Below are 21,097 nucleotides of genomic sequence, written 5' to 3' on the forward strand. Positions count from 1 at the left end.
CGTTTTAAATTAATCTAGACACTCTTCGATATCCCTGGAGACCAGATACAGTGGCTGATGTTGTGATACTAAACAGGAAGATCTTTAAACATGCACACATGGCATTCCATTTATGAAACATGTTTTTTTTATTTTTCCTTCAGCACACAAAAGACATACAAAACAAGAATTAGGGGGGGGGGGGGTATCTTCATTAAATATACATAAAAACTATAGTTTTTATTATAAAAAAAACTATTTGTAGTCCTATAAAAATAGAGTTGCATTGCTTATTCTATCCAACTAAATAGGGAAGAATACAACTATATAGGGAAACCTACTAATCAGTCATGGGAGACACAATTAACTAATACAGGTCCACATGTTTAAAAAGATGGTAAAACTGTTGTCGTCAAGTCATCAATCTCTTGTTCCATCTCCTACAGACAAAACACAAAGCAGATCGTGTGTTGAAGTATTTCAAACAACATGGCATGCTTATATAAGGGTTAAACAAAACAAAAAGCCACCTCACTAGGCAAGGCTTTTTAAAGATTTCTCTGCATTAAGTATTTTGTGCCATCATTCTTTCGTTGACCATCATTCTTGTCATCATGCCATCATGTTTATCATGTTCTTCTCCTGGTAATGAATGAACTCACCTTCAACAGCGTGGCCTTGTTGTACTCCTGTCGGTGTCTGTAGATGCTCTGGCAGAGCAGGGCGTAGAGCTTCTCCAGCTGCCGGACCTCGTAGCTCTCTGTTCTCGTCACAATCTTCTCCAGCAGGTCCTGTCCGAGAAGAACGTACGAGAGCAAAGCAACAAATAAGTAAAAGGTCCACATTTTTATTTTCAAAGATTTTATTTTTTGGTTTTATTATTAGAGTGAGATAGAGAGGAAAGTATGGGAGATAGAGGGGAGGACATGCAGCAAAGGACAACGGGCAGGATTCGAACCCGCTGCGGACTGTGCCTAAATGGTACACGCTCTACTCGGTGAACCACCGGGCGCCCCAAAATGTCCATGTTTAACAGAGACTTCTTTTGTTAGAACGTCGATAAAGAGTACTTGTATGGGCCTCGGTATGGACCCTGTGGTATACCTTAAGCTTATTTCTGTCCACCTCCAGCGGAGGAGTCTTCTGGACCAGAACCGGCACAGCTGCTTCCTCATCGACCATCTGCTGCTGCTGCTGCTGCTGCACGGCCGTCTTCAGCCCCCTCGTCACGCGTCTCACACTCGACTCTGAGAGGAAATGCAAAGCCGTTGGTGCATCTGTCGGGTGTGAATAATTCACATATTGCTCTTAAATTGAACATGAAAATAATCAACCAAACATAATTTGTCGTATATCTCCCGAGCGAATAGTAGCAAACAGACCTGCATGTGAATCCTCATCTATTTTCCCCGTTGTGCCATTGTGGGTAGGCTGGCTAGGAGGTACGCAGCTGTCCGAGCCTGCCAGGCCGCTCCCCTCACAGACCCCTACATCCATGGGGTCTGATGGTTCGGTCTCCTTGGATGGAGCTACGTCTCCCTCTTCTTCACAGGTCACGAGATCACTCTGCTCCTCCCCTGACGCTTCTTTGAGTTCCACATTCTGGCCACCATTTCCGCTACTTTGCCCGCCCGCGTGCTGGTTGACGCTTTCGTCGATCACCCCTGTGTTGGTTGGTTTCTGAGGGCTGTTATTGGGCTTCGGGCTTGCGTCCTGCTGCCCAGCCTCTGTTGGAACTCCCCCACGCCTGTCCTCTGCTTCCTCCTGGGCGCACTGGTCCACCTCTCGCTCTCCTGCCGACCCCTCGTCACTCTCCGTCCCTCCAGCCTCCTCCTCCTCCTCCTCCTCCTCCTCCTCCTCGTCCTTGGGGGTATGAGGAGAGCACGTCGACTTCTTCTTGGAGATAACGCCTTTGCTCCAGCGGCTCCGGCGGCGTTTCTTCTTCTGGACTGAAAGGGAGCAGGAGGGAGAAGATATCTAAACTCTTGGTGTGTTCCTTAATCCGTTACATCTAATCCGTTACGACTGATCCATTCAATCCGCCATACGTCTAGCTGTTTTGGGTGATCTTACCTGTGTTCTTGGGTGTCGTTATGACAAAGGAATTGGAAGAAGAGGTGGCGCACGCGGGTTGGACAGGCTCCTGAGCAGGAGCTACATCACTGGTTTTGGCCTCCGCAGCACAGGCTTTGGGCTGCTTGGGAAGCACATGGTAGAAGGACGGGGCCGAACGAGACGTGGACCAATCTGCAGACAGGAACAGATACAGAGAGTTGGCTTAAGTGTTCCTTAGTCAAGACAAAGGCAAACACTTTGGTTGATTAAGAATCCAAAAAGGTAGGCAGGCAAGAATTATGAGCTTTTATTTGAGTGTCATGTGTTAGAAATAGTCTAGCTATTTGTGAGGGGAATGTGCTTTGAGAAATCGGTTTGGAATTGACAGCACCGGCCTCTGAATTACAATTGTTCTGCCACGCTACAATTGAGAGTGGCAGAAAAAGGTAAATAGGGAGGGAGCAGAGAGGGATTATTCTGCTCTCTGCTGATATATGATTCTTTACTAAATAACTCTTGATTCTTACAGACAAAACCTTCAACACTAATGTTTCTTTGTTTGTCACCTCTTTTACTGCGGGACTCCTTGATTTCCTCACAGATCTTTTCAAAGTCTTCGTCCAACTCGTGTTTGATGATGGCGTGGACGGTGTCCTTCAGAGCACAAGCCCTGTGACGGATCTGACGGTCTACACACACACACACACACACACACACACAGGACATTGTCTATTTACAGTATTTATATGTAAATAAATGTATGGTATTTATGTATAGTAGTTACCGGAAGGGTCTCTGTCAGGGTTGTACTCCAGGCAATTCTTCCAAATGAGGTCGACATCATAGAGAAACTCCCTGACTGTACCATACTGGTGGCGGTCAATCTTTGAGAGAATCGTCGCCAGGTCCATAGGCTCCTTGATGACCTCAGCATAGTCTTCCACCTGCAACACCACCACAAATGGAATGGATGCTCGATTTTAAACATAATAAGCAAACATGACTATTTACAATTTTCTTATACAACATATCACAAGTTGTAAAAAAAACTATAGCACAATGATATGTTGTTTAATTAGGCTAAATGTGCTGTAGGTTAGAAAGAGATAGAATCTTTGTTTATTTTGTAAGAAATGCTGTAGGCATCCGTCTGTGCTTAGTGATTTGTGAGTGAAATAATCACGAATCAATGGTTTGTGAGCCAGCACCTGGCTAATTTCTGACCAATCAGGGCATCACTTCTCTTATATGTTTGCCGTCAATCACATGCATGCACAAATGATGAAAGAATGCAACTGACTGTCAAATCAGTCCATCGAGCACTCTAGGTGGACACGCCCACTTGTGATGTCAGAAGAGGCAGATTTTCAAAACGGCTGGTAACGGCTAATCAAACTCACACCTGGTGGTATAATAGTATATAAAAGTCACCTATAAGCAGACAATGATTTTTTGGTGGAGAGAATAAGCCTACCTCCTCTAGATCCACAGGTTTTGTGAAAGCCTTAAAGCGTTTGTCCATGGAAAGGCGGTTGGTGACATCACGCAGGAAGAGCCGGAGCTCCCTCCACGTGGCCTCCTCCTGCTCCTCCAATCGTTGGGTCTCTTCCTTGGTCAGCTGACGAGGGGCAGAAGGCGGGGCCACAGGAAGCACCTCCAGAGACTGGAGCACTGAGGAGGAGGGAAAAGAGATGTTCAGACTTGGGTCACAAGTCAGAGTCCATTAACTAGCCCTTGATGGAGTCAAGTAGCAGCTGTCCAGAACCATTCAATCCAAACAAAATCCAAGGGAGCCCTAGCAGCTGGTTTTGACAGTGTGGGTAAAAAGGTACTGTCAATTTTATCATATTTAACAAAACAAATGAAACATGCTTGTCATCACTTGTTCCTGTTCACGTTCAACCACAAATACAGTAACATTGATGACCCATGGAAAATAACATTTTGTTGTCACACAACTGACAACATCCATCCACTTTCCATTCTTTGCAAGTCCATTATGCAAGAGCAGACCCAAAAGGAAACATATTAGCTCCAATAAGCAATATATAGCTCAGTCTGCAAAACACTACAGCATCTGTGACATTTCTTTAAAAAATAAATATTTTTCTCAATTCATAAATATTTTTACAAAATCGCGAATCACGTTTCTTACCAGCCTTTTTCTTGGAAGACGGGGCCTTGGCTGCCTGGTTGAGGATCAAGTCCTCAAAGAAGTTCCTCCTCTCTCTGCTACTGGGCACCGGGACGGGAAACACCTCCCCGTACTCCAGACAAAACAACTCCTTCAGCTGGAAAGACAGGAGAGGAACACTGTAAGCACTGTAAAGGAAATCACTCTTGAATCACTGCAGCATTCTGGCAAGCCACCAAAGTAACCTTCAAAATAAAAGCGGTAGTAGAAACATAATGTGGGGACGATGTACAATGGGTTTGTCTGTGTTTTTGGGGTACAGCATGGCTTACACCTGGAGGGTTACTATTATGAAATGATCCATTAGTTGAAAGAGCCTTGTGCAGCACTGTTTGCTAGGGGGTCTCTGAGTGTACCTCTGGACTGAGTAGGTGGTAAGGCAGGTTACAGGTGGCCAGCAGCAGTATGGGGGAGAAGGAAGGGATGGAGCGCAGCAGGCTGAGGAAGGTGGCCCTCAGAGCCGGCCCCACAGCCTCCCACCACTGTCCGACATGGGGGATGTACAGGATACTGGGAGAGGTCCGCTTCGCCTCCAGAAACATCTGCATGAAAAACATTTTGTTCCACAAGGTGAACGGCTTTTAAAAGTACGGTTGGATTTGGAGGTCTTTAAAAGTCAGAAATTACAGGTAGGCTAGTTAATGGACCTGACAAACACGGTAATAATGTTACTTGAAATGCAGTTCTTCTGCTAAAAACATTTATCATGTCAGATACAACATACTGTAGCCTAAGAAAAGATCCAAACAACAAAGACCAAAGTGAATATACCACGGTTTCATAGCCCTGAAGACCTCTTCTTGAAATATCATTGATGTGCATTCCTCTTTCCATACAGAAGAACTAAACCTGTGTGTGTGTGTGTGTGTGTGTGTGTGTGTGTGTGTGTGTGTGTGTGTGTGTGTGTGTGTGTGTGTGTGTGTGTGTGTGTGTGTGTGTGTGTGTGTGTGTGTGTGTGTGTTTTAGTGCCTGGTCACTCCACTATGCCTAACCAAACCCCGGTACTAAACCCCGGTTGTACCTGAGCACACGTCTCCTCTGGTGCCGCAGCGCTGGCTCCGAACAGGACGGCCACATCCAGGGTGTAGACAGTGAACTTCTCCAGGGCGTGGAGCGCAGCAGGGGCCAGATGGGAGCTCTGGCCAGAGCCGGGCCGGCCCTCCAGCAGCAGCCTGGGCCGGTAGGAGGTGGGCTGGCTCAGCGCCGTGCTGGAGGGGGAGGCGGGAGAACAAGGAGGATGGGGGATTCTTTTAACTCAGGAGTGGGTTCGATCCAACTCAACAACAGCAAACCAAGAATGGAGACATTTTTCCGCTTAATTTACAAAACGGGGCAGGACAAAAGCGTATCTTTCGGGCAGGAACAAGTAGCAACTATAGGTCTTCACGGTCCACCCGAACCCCAGGATCCAACACCCAACCCGGGACATCTACGGGTAAGGGTCCACGTTGTGTTATGGTCAATTGGGTCCAGGTCAGGTCCCGTTAACACCGCAGGTCCCGGGTCTGTTTATCATTATGTGTAATGCCTGAGTGGAGCTGAGAAGATCCGTGATCAGCACTGATCACGGGAGAAACGCATAGAGGTGCTCGGTGTCCTGGGTATGATCAGGGAGACCATGAGGATCAGATCACAAGAGCGGGAAATAAGGTGACAAGACCACAGGAACGCATAATAAGGGGAGAAGCACCATCGATTTGAGGTAGAGCGTAGGAAAGGCGCATGGTAAGGACGGTTACCTTCTCGACAAAGGGAAAAATAAGCCCAAAGAAACTTAATATAAAAGGGGCAAACCTAGCCGCAACTCTTCTCTATGGGCCGCCTTCATGCAAATTGTTGACAAAGACGAGAAGAAAGTAAGCACTGTTAGGTGTGTTAGGTGTGGCTGACAGTTACAGGTCGACTCATTGCATCTTTAAAAGTGTCCCTGTAGCCTATTCACGGTCGGGCTTTCTGATATTTTTATCCCCTTTTATAAGTTGATTCTGACATGAAAAATGTTTTTATCAGTAGAACTGAATTTTTTGTAGCCATTTTAAGTTGCGGGTTTGTCAGGTCCATAAAATACCCTACCAGTCTCAGATAACAGGTCGCCCTCCTCTCGGACCGAGAGGAGATATCTTGGTGAAAAACAGATTGGTGTATATATATAAATGTTGATGTTTTTTTTCTTCAAGTAATCAGATCCAATCGGATCTCGGAACACATTTCCCGGGTCGATCATGTTTTCGGGACCTGTGAAGACTGGTTACACCACTTGATCTTCTGAAGATGAATGCAACATACCGGGTGAAGTCCAGGCGTCCCGGCGCAGCGGGGGTCTTGGGTTGTGGCTGAGAGGCGCGAGGGGACAGGCCCTCTTCATCCTCACTGAGCACCACATCATCGTCTTCAGGCACACCGCGGGGGACATCTGAACACAAATACTTAACACGTTAGTCACTTCCTACTAGGCATGGGCGATTCGCGAACGATTCGGTCAGAACGAACGAATCCCGAAGGTGAACGACGAGAACTGATTCCCAAAAAGAAGAGAACTGATTCCTTTTTTTTTTTACATAAAATAAAAATATGGTCACTCAATCAATATAGTAAATAAAAGATACAAACGAACAGAGCTTCGTCTCCCCTCGACTTCATATTGATTGAGTCTAAAACGTTCTCATATTGATTGAGTCTAAAACGTTCTCAAACCACACGTGTAATGCTCGAGCGGCGTCGTAGGCTAATGCTACAGAAATTAGCTGTTTTCCCGAGCACCGTCACCGTCTGAGACCTTCTGGTGGTTTTAAAGGCTCCGTTTGCGGGCGTACCTCATATTTAAAAGCAAAGTGGTGAGGCCAGACACCTGAGATGCCCTGCCAAATAGGGTTGCCAACCGTCCCGTAAAATACGGGATCGTTCCGTATTTGGCAACTAAAAGACCTGTCCGTAATGAACTGATACGGGATGCACTTTGTCCCGTATTTTGGGGTCGTAATCGCGTGTACGCGTCTGCCCGCGATCGCGCATAACTCTCTCCCCCCCCCCCCTCAACAACCTGGTCTGCCCGCGATCGCGTATAAACCCCCCCCCCCCCCCCAACAAACTGAACGAACTGAACGAACGAATCAAACAAACGATTTGTGACAGTGAAGGGAACTGAAAGAACTGATTCCCGGAAAAGAATCATTTTGCCCATGCCTACTTCCTACTCTACGTGTTCTGTCATGTTGTGATCTGCCACCAAAATCCAGGCGTTTCATTGGTCATCACGCCGTTGTCCTGCATACGATTAAAGGGCTGATTATGGTTCTACGTTCACGCAACGCAATGACCACGCAGACGCTTCGACGCAGTCGTGAACCTGTTTTGGATCTGCGTCAGGTTTTAGTGAGCGGACCAATCACAGCCCTTGCTGCTGTGTCGTCTGGATGGAAGGTTACAATTTTTGGGAGGCGCACGTCAGGCCCTTACGGTGGATGCAAGGAGGGTCTGCAAGGACGTAACGGGTCCGTAACCCCCTTGCGTTGCGTAACGTGGGACCATAATCAGCCCTTAACATCTTGAAACGGACACGATGAAACAGACGTATTCAGAAGTATGAGTCAGGTCTGCATGGTTCAGTAAATGTTATTACAGTATATCAGCGTCATGGACCCCACAGGTGTGGCACATAACAGTCATTATGGGTCTGCTGACTGTATGCACCAAGGCACTGGTAATAGACTAAGACCTTTGTGAAAAGTGTCCATACGGATACCAATCTGAGAGATAAAAACAGACTCCATCGAAACCATTCCCTTATACAGTGATGAAGGCAAAGGGAACAACAAAAAGAACAAGCACCTGTGAGTCCTCTTTTCTTGAGCCCCAGCTCGACGTGAGGAAAGACCCGGGCCAGAGTGTCCAGGAGGTTGTGCAGGGAGGCGCCGAGCAGGGGGACCAGGGCTGGGATCAGGGCCCTGGCTGGCGTCACCACCGCCCTACAGGTACCACGCTCACAGTCAGTTTGCACACTTTGAACCAGGCAGACGGCAATACTGTTCTGGACGAGGAGATGGAGCCGCAGCAAACCCTGATCATTCGCCGTGTTCAATGACTTACTATTCGGATTATAAACCAGTTATGCAGACGTCTCTCACATTGCATTGGCTGATGTTGTTTATTTCATTTTTTTTTTTTACTGATTCTTCATATTCTCCTCAAAGTCACCATTTAATTAATGCATTGCATGCATTACAAAGCACTTATTTAACAAAAAAACGCCAGGTTTCCAGAACAAGGTTAGCTCTCGGGGCGGGGTACCTCTGGGCGGCGGGCACCATCTTGGTCATGGCGGACAGGAAGTCCCTGCTGCCGATGGCGATGGAGTCGACATCCAGGACCAGCTTCTGGGACGAGGAGTAGATCTGGGGGTAGCGTCGTCGCAGGGCGCACAGTGCGGCCTCGGAGCACACCGCCTTGATGTCTGCCCCGCAGTAACCTAGGAGACAAGGCTCACGTTAGACCAAAGACCGAATTCAAACAGTTGATTTTGGACCCGGTGTGAGCAGCACCCAAGGCGTGCTTCTCCAGCTAGAGGTTTTCATGCAGGATGTGTTTCCACACTCGTCAACAGGTTTTTCTCCACACCGTCACATCGCTCACCTCACCTCATTGAGAGAAACACTCATAAAACACATTGCAGGGAAAAACAACCACTGCTGAATATTTTATCCAGCAAGCTAGAAGAAATTAATTGAAGTGTAATGCGTAATGCCTATCATTTGACAGGCATTGCTAGCTATGACAGCTATGATTAATTAACAACAAAAACCTCTGGCTTTACGCGTCACTCGTCACTTGGCAGGCATTGCCTAATTGAAAGGCCTACATCATGCCATCCTTGTTATGTGTATATAAGGATAAATAAAGTATGCATACCAACACATTTGTCAGCCAGTTCCTCCAAGAAGGCATCACAGGGCGGAGGAGACCACTGTTTGGTGTGGATCTTCAGAATGTCCTTCCTGGCCTGGAATGCAAACATTGCCATTACAAATCATTGACTAGAGCAAAAAGCAGTGTGCCTGTTTCCGTGTGTAGGCTTTTTATGAACAGGTTATGCCAGTCTGCTTTTGATTTGCGTAACATTATGATGGCATGGTAACAATGATCAATGCAGATGTCATTGCAAGGGAAGTCCTGGGTCAGACTGTTCCTTTACTAGCCCTGCATCGTGACACTACCTCATAGTGGTGTTATTGTGTTATTACTCGCTACAGTCGTGTTCCGTTCTGGCATTGGAGGGTATGATCAGGGGAGGAGGGCTGGGTCTGGACTCCTACCACTCTGTCAGGGAGGCCGAAGAGGTACTCCCGGTCGAAGCGTCCCGGTCTTCTGAGGGCGGGGTCGATGGAATCCAGTCTGTTGGTAGCTCCAATCACCACCACCTCCCCCCGGCTGTCCAGCCCGTCCATCAGAGCGAGGAGAGTGGACACTATGGAGCTTTTGGGGGGAAAAAAACACCATTCAATTCAGAGGGTATAGAGAGAGCAGATGGTAGTGTTCCTTTGATGTCTCACATTCCCATTAGAGGGACATTTAACTGTATGACGCTTCTGGGATCATTTTCACATCTACTCAGGCTTTTGCGTCCGCCCTAGACAGTTTTGTGGTTGCTTGCCTCAACATTTTGATATTTGATACCAGTGTGAGCTACAGCTTAATTTCCTTAAACCGATCTTCATGCATGTTAACTATCAGGAGTGTCAACATAAATCTTTCTTATATACAAGGAAATATTGCCATTGCTTTTCTTCAGTGAAAGTAGAGGTTAAATTTTACTTTATTCCCCATCCTCCATGTGTACCAACAGTAACATAATACAAACAGCTGCTCACCTGTGGATCTGGTCTTGCCGACTGGACCGGACTGGGGCCAAGCCATCAATCTCGTCAAAGAAGATGATGGCTGGACGCATCTGGTACGCCTGTGGACCGATTCCATGGGACACAAATTATCTTACTGACCTTCTCCAAATCAGCTTCCATTTAAAGAATTGGCCTAAAAAAGGCAAATGGCTGGCTATGTATATTTTTGTGACAGACAATAGTTGTATAGCATTTCAGAGGGACATACATAAAAAGACATTGGTGTAATTTTATGCATCCATAATCACGCATTCCTACTTTATTGTGGCTGGTGATGTAAGGCATGAACCCACCTGGTCAAAGAGGAGTCGTAGCTGCCTCTCGGACTCCCCCACCCACTTGCTGAGGCAGTCGGCCCCCTTCCTCATGAAGAAGGCCACCTTCTTGTCCCCCTGGCTGCACTCATTGGCCAGAGCTCTGGCCACCAGGGTCTTCCCCGTGCCGGGAGGGCCGTAGAACAAACAGCCCCTGTTCACACCAGGACAAACAGTTCAGTCCTCTGGATGGGCTGTCTTCTCACACATGTTTTGTGGTCGGTACCAGCAACACTGACGTCTGGTTTCAATACAACTGCCTTTCAAAAAGGTGTCCACACCATGCCTTTAAAATTGTTTGGTACAAACTGTTTTGGATGGAAGTTTGACATGTTAATATCAAGCTGTAGTAAGCTGTTGAAAGTCTGCTATATCATTTAATATAAGCTAGACAGAGGATATACTTCATCTAGTAAAATTGAAATAAAGAATTCACACACAAACTACCTGGGTGGTTGTATCTTGAACTTTTCAAAGACCTCAGGGTAGAGAAGAGGAAAGACCACCATCTCCTTCAGGGATGAGATGTGTCTACCCAGCCCCCCGATGCTGTCAAAACACACCTGGAACACAAAGACACGGTCAAACACTTCTCTCCAGCCCGTCGTTCTTCAAAAACGTTCTCCTTCCAAAGCAGCTTTCCAGGATCCTCTTTGGTCAGAGAACCAAACATTTATTTCAGAAAAGCGCTTCTAATGCTTATTAGAAACATTACATTCTGCACACAAAATACAAATTCAGAATGGTTCGACATAGTGTGAACGGTTCCTCATTCTCAATCTCTGAATCTCAGCATTTTCCATGGAGCTGATGTTCAATGCAGAGGTTCACCATAAAGGTCCTACCGTCTTATCTATCTGCATGGGGTCCACGTCGGCCAGACTGGCCCCGATCTTCATTCTGTCCTTGTGGATACCCAGTAGGTCTTCCTTCACCAGGTTCATGGGTAGACATCTAAATCAAAGAAAGGTCATGTTTGATACATTATCTCTCATTTGAAGGGAGTAAGGCTTTGGATACTTGTTTTTTTCTGAACGAGTACAAAAAACATTCATTCTCAAAAACACTAATATATAGGTTTACATGAATGAGGTGATCAAATTTATCCTTGACAGTATGGAGGCCACAGACAGTGTTGTGGCTAAAGTGTGCAGGTCACTAGCCTACTCTGAACGGTGGTGCTGAGTCAGCTCACCTGTTGACCGGCTTGCTCCTGGTTTTACTCCTCCTTCTCTGGAAGGTCTCCTCATCAGAGGAGGAAGAGTCACTGCTCAGCGTGGAGTCACTGCTGTGGATGGCATGCCTCCTTCTGATAATGAAAGGATAACATGCTGCAATGTCTGCCTGTGGATCCATTATTACATGCACCCTCTGGGGGTTGCACCCAAACCACACATAAAAAGGGATTTTCAAGGGAGAAGACAGACTGCTTAATATTAAAAAGCTGTGTGTATATTTCAAAGGCAAAAGCTTGAAAGAAACTTCTTGCAACACCAGGATTTTGGCAGATTTACAGGGGTAGCGGACATTTTTTGAACTCAAGTTCAATGAATATGTTCAAAATAGGAATAGAATTTGAATGTATGCAACAGCTATGAAGATTGGGCCTTTTAATTAGGAATTCAAATCGACCTTCTGTTGTTGATCAAATGTTTATATTAGCATTGTATTTAAACTATGCGGTAGGTTCTGCAAGAATCCAACAAACTACCATATTTGATCTGGTATGATTTGCCTTTATAAAACACTGAACACTGGACAACACCAGGAGAGGCAGTGTGAACAGCATAAGTTTTATTTAAATGAACTGATTGTATGATTAACACCTTCCCCAAGGTGTGGCAAAAATTGGAACAAACAGTGCTACCCTGAGATACGAACAGAAGGAAAGAGTAAAGGGACTGAAATAAAGAACAGAAGCTGTCTTACCTTTCAGAACTACTCCTAAGGATACAGCAGAAAGAAAGAGAAAACCAAAAGTAGAAATAAAAAGTACGTACATGCATTGACGCAAGCTAGGGATAGAACATTCAAACGCCGATGGCAATGCACACTTTAAAAACTTGGGGGGACTTTAGCAAAACAAACAAACAAACGGACAAACAAACCAGACTTGATAACAAAAACATATGGAAAAATGTCAGCTGACAGTATATCAAAGCAGGTTTTGGAGAAGTTTTGGGCGAAAAAATATTAAATTTATTCCAGGATCAATCAAAAGGGACTACTTTACGCTATGGAGGGGTATATTCAAAACTTACATGCAGAAGGTAACAAGCTTAAATTCAGTTGGTATTCTGGCCTGCCACACAGTCTGATCCACATTACACAATTTTTCTTGTCCCGTTGTGGCTTGGGAAAAGGGATGAAACATACCCCATTCTGCAGCCTCTCGGGATACCGACTGACTGTGTTACATGTTCCCCAAGCACATTGTTTGACCATGTTGTTGTTTTTTCCACAAACAAAATAAATCCACCATTAAATTGTTATATTATGCCTCCTCCCTGTTGTTTTCAATGGGGTTGTCTGAGCCGATGTCCGAATATAGTTGCGGCTGGAATGTCATTGGCTCACCTGCGTTCTAAGAGCGGAGCTTAGCGACAGGTCAATTGGTGGTTCGTAGAAACAAAATGGCACACTGAACATAGGTGGCCACTATCACTGGGACAGGAAGCCGTGCCTGCTTCAGTCCTTGGTGCAGTGGATGTGGATGGTCCGGTGGCTGGGCTACAGCACTAACCTGCTGCTTCTCCGGCGGCTGTAGGGGCTTCTGGGGGCGTTGGCGTTGAACCTGAACCTGCGTCTGGTGGGAGAGGAGTGGCCCTTGAAGTACAGCGAGCGCTTCCGGGTTTCTTTGGGCTCTGACAGGGCACACAAGACATGGTTGATGGAGATGGGGTCATGGGGGAACAGGACGAGAAATCAAGAAGAGAGGCACACTTCTGTAATGCAGAGGGAGCCTTGATAAAACTCATTCATTTTTGTTATTTCTGGAACCACAAAGCAACCTACCCTTCTGTGGGGCTTGATAGCGATCCACGGCCTTTCTCTTCCTGAAGTCGTAGCGCTTCTGGTTGTCTCCTTCCTCATCCTCCCCCTCTTCATCATCATCATCATCATCATCATCATCATCATCACCATCTTCCTCCTCCTCCCCCTCTTCCCCTTCATCCTCGTCTTCCCCCTCTTCTTCCTCCACCTCCCCCTCCTTCACTACATTCTCGTTGTCATCTTCATCTTCTTTCTCAACATCTGTGAAATTAACCGTAGGCAACAATATTTGGAGGTGAACATAGATGATGGATAGAATTGATCACATCTTGATTCAAACAAGCAGATTTACACCATTCTTGTGGGAAACTTTTGATTAAAGTGTCGCTCAGAGTATAATTTAAATGTATATTAAAAAAGTTATTAAAAAAAAGAAGCTATAATTAATTAATTAATGCATAAAAATGTCTGTCCCACCTTTACTGACTTTCTCCTGGGTATCAAGGGTTTTCAGAGCCGTCCTTAGTGAATGTCGCCTCCGGTCTTCTGAACTGTACATTCCAAGCTTTCAAGAAGATAAATCCAACAAGAGGAGAATGCATTTAGTTTTACTGTCAAACATATGGTAGTGCAATTTTCTACCACACACACACACACACACACACACACACACACACACACACACACACACACACACACACACACACACACACACACACACACACACACACACACACACACACACACACACACCTCTTCTGTAGTGTCTCTATCTCTGTTTCGGACTCTACGTCTCATCTTCTGCATGTCGTCCATCTTCTGGAGAACTGCTTCAGCAGTGCTGTATGCAATTAGATAAACAACCGACGGCCAAACTATCACTGCGTTTGCTTGACACACCTTCATATGTCATAAAAGTAATTTAAAACAAATCCCACTCATTGGTATTATTATGTTAAATTAATGAATACTTTGATATATGCTCATCACATTCTGTTAACAACATCAACAGGTTTACAACATCCATTTTCTTTAGTGTTTTCCAGACATTAGTTTCTCACAATGTTTTGAAATGAGTTAGTGAGATGTAGTTTGATTTAGAGACACTTTCCCCTTCATATTTTGGGAGAAAGAAATCCCAAAAATTACACAAAGAAAATCTTTTTATGCCTATGCATAATGCAACTATTTTGAAACGTTTCATATTTTATGTTATGTTGTTAATGTTACACCAAATGATCGCAAATGAATGAGTATCTAAAGAAGAAAGGTTCCTCCTGAAGCCAGGCGTGACTGGACCTACTTTGTGATGAGGCGGTCATAGAGCACCGACTGCTTGCGGGAGTCCAGTCTGGTGATGCGTGAGCTTCGTCGCACCGAGTGGTCCTCCCCGTCCTCGTCCTCCTCGTCCTCCTCCACCTGCTGGCTCTGCAGACTGAAGCGACACCTTTTAGGGGTAGAGGAGCACTCCACCTCATCTGAGACATCTGAGACACACACAAAATACACATTAGGCCAAACATGGAGCATAAGCAACATAGTTCATGCTTTTTTTTAGTAATCGTTTGTAGCTTATAGGGTTATACATGCTATTCAGGATTTTGTGGGCTGATTCCAAAATTCAATAGTAAATTAGTATTAATATGCATTTCATAATTTGGTATGACTTAACAAGTTGCCCTCTTTAGCTGGACTTCAACAATTTGATTATCAAAGTGTGCCACAGTACTGGAGGGATGATGTTTAAGGGTTTTAAAATAACATTGTGTAATAGATGCACTGAAAAGCCAACATATGAAAGGAAAACGAGAATGAATTAAAAATGATAGTAGAAATCAATGAAACGTTCAGAAACAAGCCAATTGAATCATTATCATACTACATTTTACATTACTACATTACAAATTACTGCAGGCTCTTCTGTGCATTATTGACCTACCTGCTTGCTGCCTTCCACTGCATGCTTTACCCTCTCCCTGCAGCCGAGGGGACTTTCTGTTGAAAGAAATCATTAATCACCTCAAATTCCAGTTCTAACCATCAAGAAGAATTGACTAATAATTTGTGTTTCCATATGTGTTAAAATAGTAAATCAACATATGTTGGATTGCTATAATGACAATGTGAAGTGATAATAGTATAACTGCACTGAATGAAGGAAGCATGTGGCTCTGACTGCTTTAACACATGACATGTATAACAGGGCAGGCTGTTGTAACCTGGTGCAGTGTACGCCGGCCTTGTCATCAGTCAGAGATGAGCTGGTTGTCCCATTCATTTTGGAAAAAGATCCCTCCAGTTTAACTCTTCCTCTAGGCCGGTTACGGATGAAACTGGTTTCTTCCGGCGCCTTCTTCCCCTCAGCTCTCTCCATGCCAACAGCATGACCCTGGTGTTATGACATTAGCCAAATGGACTCTTAAAGTTGAACGTTTGAAATGACACATAGAAGGACAATGGTTTACCTGTCCTCAAAAAACTGTCAAATTACAGCATTATTTACAAAATGACATAGAGCACATGTGGTTAACGTTGTTCTATTGACGCAGTTGAATGTATGGGAATGGTATGGTAGGTTTATCTCGAAAATTGATGGACCATGACTGCCCCTGGATATCACTTGCTAATGTATTAATACATGTTCAAGGCGCATATCAAGTAGTGTATTTCAGGAAATGGATTTTCTACAGAAGGAGGAAGACAGAACTTTTCAGAACTTAAGTGACGTTACATAGAAAGTAAACAAGAGAACAATATATATTAATTTACTCTTGGCCACATAGGGCAAACTTCAGTTTCAAATATTCTATTTTCGATACAGAAGAATAACAATATTTGGAGCCAGTCAGGAAAGTGAACAAACAGGTCGGAGAGACGGTCTACTGTTGTGATGCTGGCTAGTTAGCCTGCTAACGCGGTTAGCTACTTCACCCCCGCCGTTAATTAGTTGTTTATCTGGGTCAAACGCATGTCATTCTGTAAATAACCCTAACATTACCCATACATACATTTGTGGGGATGTCGGTGCAGCTATTGGGGCTGTCATCTGGGCTCCGGGTAGCCCTGGTGGCACTGCGGACGGACCTCTTCTCCAACGCGGGAACCAGCGACAGAAACTCGGAGCTAACGTTCAGGTCGGCTGATCTATTGAGGCTTGTAGCCGACTTTGCCACGCCACTGCCACCGCTGCGTAGAAAGACCATCTCGACTCACAGGGTAACTTTACTCGGCATCAATGACAACTGAAGAACCTTTGTTAAAACAATGCTACGCCGTTAGAATAAGTCCGACAGATGTAAATAAGCCATAGGACACACACCCTCTTCTTCCAGTGCCCCTTGATTCTGGCGCCACAAACGTCATCGGATGTCGGTGGTAGCGCGGGTAAAAATCCGAAGGGGAGGTACATGTATGCCGCAACCATTGAATAAAAGACCCACAGATTGATTAATTCTACTGGAAATGTGCAATGCAAGTCCAGCGGTTAATTATCTTATTACCTCAAAAACGATGAAAGATAGAACTTTAAAGCAGCTCTAAGATGACATACGCGGAACGAAATATCGTTAGAAACAACGTTCCGGCTATGGTAGCGCGCGCTACTTGTAGTACTTTCAAATGCACAAGATGCCATGAGATAGATAAGAGGCAAAAGGAGGACTCAGGGTCTACTCTAAATCATGTAATATCCAACCACGCACTGAATTTAACGTTTATTCCTTGAATTTAGAGAAGAAAAAACACCAAATGTGACATGAAGATATTTTATTAAGTTGAACAAATCAACGTACAGAGAAAGTAAAAAGTGTATAAACTGGGAAAATAGTTGAAAAAGCGCTATACAATGATCGTCAGTAAAATCTCAAATTCTTCCTTTATTCCCTCTTGTGCATGTGCAATGGGATGCATACACTGATAACCAATCCATGAACTCCCAATTCCTACTATGGTTATAATCGTTTTAGTTGCATTATAAATCACATTTGGTGCATTATATTCACATGCACATTGATTCAATAAAGGGAATTATATGTTCCAAGTAGGAGAATGTTGAGATTTTACTTGAACCATAGTCCACCTTCTAATTCAGTTGAACTGCAACAAGCGGATAAAGATTCAGATGTTACAATGCCAATTGGTGTAGTTATACACTGCCATGTCTTTAATTGGAAAACAGGGTCATGTAGACAGGAAAAAAAAAAAAAAAAAAAAAACACAGTTCACGCAATGGCTGCCAGGTAGTCTTTGACCTCTGCGGGGGTGAGCCGTCTGAAGCCGGCCTCGTTGCAGATCCCGACTTCAATGTTCTCCTCCGTCATCTGGCCCTCAAAGCTCTCCTGGAACATGAGCCGTGGAGAAGAAGGGGGTCAGGATCCATTATAACACTGCTTTGTTGAACCCCCGATTCTGATTGGGTATTCATTCAAGTAAGAAATAACGTAGTGAGCCAGTCAACTTGGCGAAATAGACCCCTTTAGGAAAAGGGGTCTATTTTCTCCAACACCCTGTCAGGGTTTATTTCATGATAATGACCAGCTCACACATTACCCCTTACTTGGTAAGTCCACCATTATTGTTAGTTTACAGATCACAGTCCCTGCTAGTTTGGAATTAATCGTGGACATAAAAAGGCATTTGAGTGTGGCAATAAATCCATAATATACCTTCAGTGTCAAGATGGCAGTGTGGATGGCATCTTCCAATTCCAGGTCATTGTTGTACCTTGAGGGAAAGGACAAATAAACGCAACATTATTTTAACTGCCCTTTGCATACTCACTAGTGTTAGTACATATAAAACAGCATCCACAAATATAATCCTAAACCAATACAATTCATATCCAATATACATATTGTTATGTACTGCTTGTAACTGGTTTCTACAAAAACATAGTACATAATTGAGTAGCCTTTACCTTTTAGCCCAACTAAGGATCCAAATATTATGCATGTTTTTTTAATCCCCAATATTAGAAAATAATTATTCTGAATTATTGAATTTCTACACTATGACTATTGCCCCTCACACTCCAACATCGGCCCTTGTATGGTAACATTTATTTTTAAGAGCAACCACATTTTTCATACACATTCATCAACTCCTGATACTGGATAAGCAGACTAGATGCTTTAAGTTATTGGAATAAGAATTCATTACCAAAAAAATTCAAGTTCTTAAATCTCCGTTTTACTGTACCTTTTTTCTAGGAATGTTTTGCCGTTTACATAGTTCTTCCCCATGGCTGTGGCTTTCCATGCGAAGTACGCTCCCTGCCAAGAGCAAAGAAGAAGTTGATTATTAAAAAAAAAAAACTGAAACGCTTGGTAGGCTGACACGGTGTTAATTACGATTAACTAAACAAGAACACGCCACAACAGTTCAACAAACCACGATGACTGCAGTACAAGTGGTTGAATGAGACACTTACAGAAGGATCAGACTGGAACAAGTAGGGTTGATCTTCATCCCATCCGGCAATCAACAATGACACACCGAATGGACGCACCCCACTAGATGGGGGGAAAAAAATGAATCAAGCATTTGTAAAACAAATTGTTGAACAAAATGATCGCTGCATATGTTTCTCCAAGGTTTTCTATTCCAGGCTGATGAATAGTACAATATCAGTGTCATTGAATCCCTACAAACACGAGGTAAGAAAGAATCCCTCAGTGCTCAATCATGCCACATTCACACTGTACACGTTCGTCGACGGATCTCATTGACTTTGCATGGGGCGCTCTCGCATTGTGGGTCAATCTGTTCGGTCTGCTTCAAAAAGTTGAGAAATGTTCAACTTTTCAGTCAGCGACGGATTCGTCGCCCAATCAGATTGCGTCCCCCATAAGTCAGACATGCCCTCCGCCCTCCGTCATCCGTGTACAGTGTGAACGCGGCATCATCCCTAACCCTAACACTGCATTAAAAAAATAAAAATAAAACTTCTGCTGTTCCGGGAAATTTGGAACATCTTTAAAGTTTACATTCACAATACAATGAGTATAATTGCAAATTGCACACATTACTGTGATAATATTACATTTGGACCATTAGACATTTTTGTTTCAGCAATGCCAGGTTCAAAATATAATGTTTTCTAAGTTTGTGCTCACTTGCTTAATAAACAATTAACCCAGAATTATAAATATGGAAACGGTTGAGACATTATCTAACTTGTACATTCATGTTTGGGTGCAATGTTACACGTGACCCAAAACTTACCCAGACTGTGTATATTCCTGCATGACCGAGGCAATTCTCTGAACCAACTGTCCAGTAGGGATTGGCTCCTGGTAGACCAAGAAGTACTGTTGGGCCAGTTTTCTGGCTCGACGTACCAAAACTCTAAAGAGCAGAATAACTAAGTTACAGAGTCATGAACAATTGTGAAATTCATAAAAATGCAGAATCATGACTATTGTGGCTATTGCAGAGTCCTATGCAAGAATGTATTATCACACGCATCACCAATGCTATACATCACAAATGTAATAGTAAAGATAGTTGTTCAAAATCTTTAGTCTACACACCTGTAGTCAGGCCCCATCCCACTGTACACCATCCCTATGTGCTTGGTGATGGGTTCCACCTTATGAACACTTTGCTCATCGTAAAGGATGGACTTCTGTTTCTTTTCTGTTGCGAGTACAACGCCATTGGATGCTGAAAAACAAAGACAATTTAAGTTAAAACTTGTCAGCAGAATGATCAATTACATTTTGTTGGACTATATCTCCAACATTTTCAACAAATATCTTAACGCTGTCAAGTGGACATACAGAAAACAATGGAAAACGCTATAAAAACACCAACATTTGTATTATTTTTGTTGTTACCTTTGATCCCGACTGAGGGGGCTCCTGCCGCTACGGCTGCCAGGGCATACTCAATCTGGACCAGTTTTCCCGAAGGACTGAAAAAGAACATTCACATTGAGTTGAGGGAGTATTATTTATATAATCTGAATACTCTAATATAAACATGTGAACTAGAACTTTGAGATAATTGGGCAATAACGGCAATGCGTCAGTTGATAAAGAAGATAGAAATGAAACCAAAAGTTGGCTTGGCAAGCGCACTTAGCTATCATTGCTAACTATGACAGTTCTTTGTGTTCAGCAATCCACAATAATGAAGCACAACTTGATTATATTTAGTGACATATAATAGGTCCATCTGTCATTTATAACGCTGCTACAAATAAACATTAGTAAGTGTTTATTCCATTCTGTCGTGCATTTAGCTGGCGTGCTAACGAGTCCATTCATAAGCACAGGGGGATGACAACGCATCGTCGAGGTTTTTACGGTAATACGGCAACACAAGACACACAGGGAAGTCTGCAGTTGCCATGAAACAATCGATTTCAAACCACGAACAGTACCATACAACAGGCTAGTGCCTGATTACGACAGGACGACAGGATTATGTTTAAGTTTACCTAAATGTGGTGAGAGAGAAACTGTATCCACGTTCCGCCATTTTTGCTTCTGCAGGTTCCTTCACTCGAAGCAACAACGCTGGACGTGATTGGTGGATATACGTTTCCGGTGCAAGAGGTTGCGGTGTACTTTTTTTATGTTATTAATATCAACTATCGATTATTTGTGTAACACTTTGTATTGTAATTTGACGTTTAGTCCCATGTTTCAAATATATATATATTT

At 44.0% G+C, this 21,097-nt stretch overlaps 2 protein-coding genes across 4 annotated transcripts; both read right to left on the bottom strand.

The window, feature by feature from the left end:
- Positions 1–146: 146 nt before the first annotated feature.
- Positions 147–16,746, bottom strand: atad2 (ATPase family AAA domain containing 2). Of its 3 annotated transcripts, none has more exons than XM_084471629.1 (30): positions 16,439–16,746; positions 15,650–15,819; positions 15,370–15,425; positions 14,734–14,917; positions 14,184–14,271; positions 13,908–13,995; positions 13,452–13,691; positions 13,180–13,300; positions 12,366–12,380; positions 11,632–11,745; positions 11,282–11,390; positions 10,884–10,999; positions 10,416–10,590; positions 10,093–10,181; positions 9,538–9,697; positions 9,134–9,224; positions 8,516–8,693; positions 8,057–8,193; positions 6,515–6,641; positions 5,250–5,436; positions 4,585–4,770; positions 4,190–4,325; positions 3,509–3,705; positions 2,819–2,978; positions 2,601–2,723; positions 2,053–2,226; positions 1,362–1,928; positions 1,084–1,226; positions 642–770; positions 147–419 (listed from the first exon to the last, which is right to left on the bottom strand). In XM_084471629.1, exons 1-30 carry the CDS (start codon positions 16,631–16,633, stop codon positions 366–368), a joined length of 4,509 nt encoding a protein of 1,502 aa, XP_084327755.1. In that variant the 5' UTR covers positions 16,634–16,746; the 3' UTR covers positions 147–365. The 3 variants fall into 3 exon arrangements, with proteins under 3 accessions (XP_084327755.1, XP_084327753.1, XP_084327754.1); XM_084471627.1 differs by having other exon boundaries at positions 1,084–1,256; XM_084471628.1 differs by lacking the exon at positions 12,366–12,380 and having other exon boundaries at positions 1,084–1,256.
- A 434-nt stretch (positions 16,747–17,180) lies between these two features.
- On the bottom strand, positions 17,181–20,937 carry psma2a (proteasome 20S subunit alpha 2a). Its single transcript, XM_084471659.1, has 8 exons — positions 20,872–20,937; positions 20,267–20,343; positions 19,961–20,093; positions 19,653–19,775; positions 18,859–18,940; positions 18,627–18,700; positions 18,095–18,152; positions 17,181–17,767 (listed from the first exon to the last, which is right to left on the bottom strand). The coding sequence occupies exons 1-8, from the start codon at positions 20,910–20,912 to the stop codon at positions 17,651–17,653; spliced, it is 705 nt and encodes a 234-aa protein (XP_084327785.1). The 5' UTR covers positions 20,913–20,937; the 3' UTR covers positions 17,181–17,650.
- Positions 20,938–21,097: the final 160 nt, after the last annotated feature.

The sequence above is a fragment of the Micromesistius poutassou genome (assembly GCF_964030765.1).
Source record: "Micromesistius poutassou genome assembly, chromosome: 8".
Classification (NCBI taxonomy): Eukaryota; Metazoa; Chordata; class Actinopteri; order Gadiformes; family Gadidae; genus Micromesistius; species Micromesistius poutassou.

Bases quoted from the DNA above. Each gene is read 5' to 3' on its own strand.
- atad2 (XM_084471627.1), bottom strand. From the start codon at position 16,633: ATGGTCTTTCTACGCAGCGGTGGCAGTGGCGTGGCAAAGTCGGCTACA. The intron at 14,272-14,733 runs GTAGGTCCAGTC...AATTGCATACAG, and splicing joins TATGACCGCCTCATCACAAA to CACTGCTGAAGCAGTTCTCC. The intron at 9,698-10,092 runs GTGAGCAGCTGT...TCCCCCCAAAAG, and splicing joins CGGCAAGACCAGATCCACAG to CTCCATAGTGTCCACTCTCC.
- psma2a (XM_084471659.1), bottom strand. From the start codon at position 20,912: ATGGCGGAACGTGGATACAGTTTCTCTCTCACCACATTTAG. The intron at 20,344-20,871 runs GTAAACTTAAAC...GTTCTTTTTCAG, and splicing joins TTCTCTCTCACCACATTTAG to TCCTTCGGGAAAACTGGTCC. The intron at 20,094-20,266 runs GTAACAACAAAA...TTTGTTTTTCAG, and splicing joins CCCCTCAGTCGGGATCAAAG to CATCCAATGGCGTTGTACTC.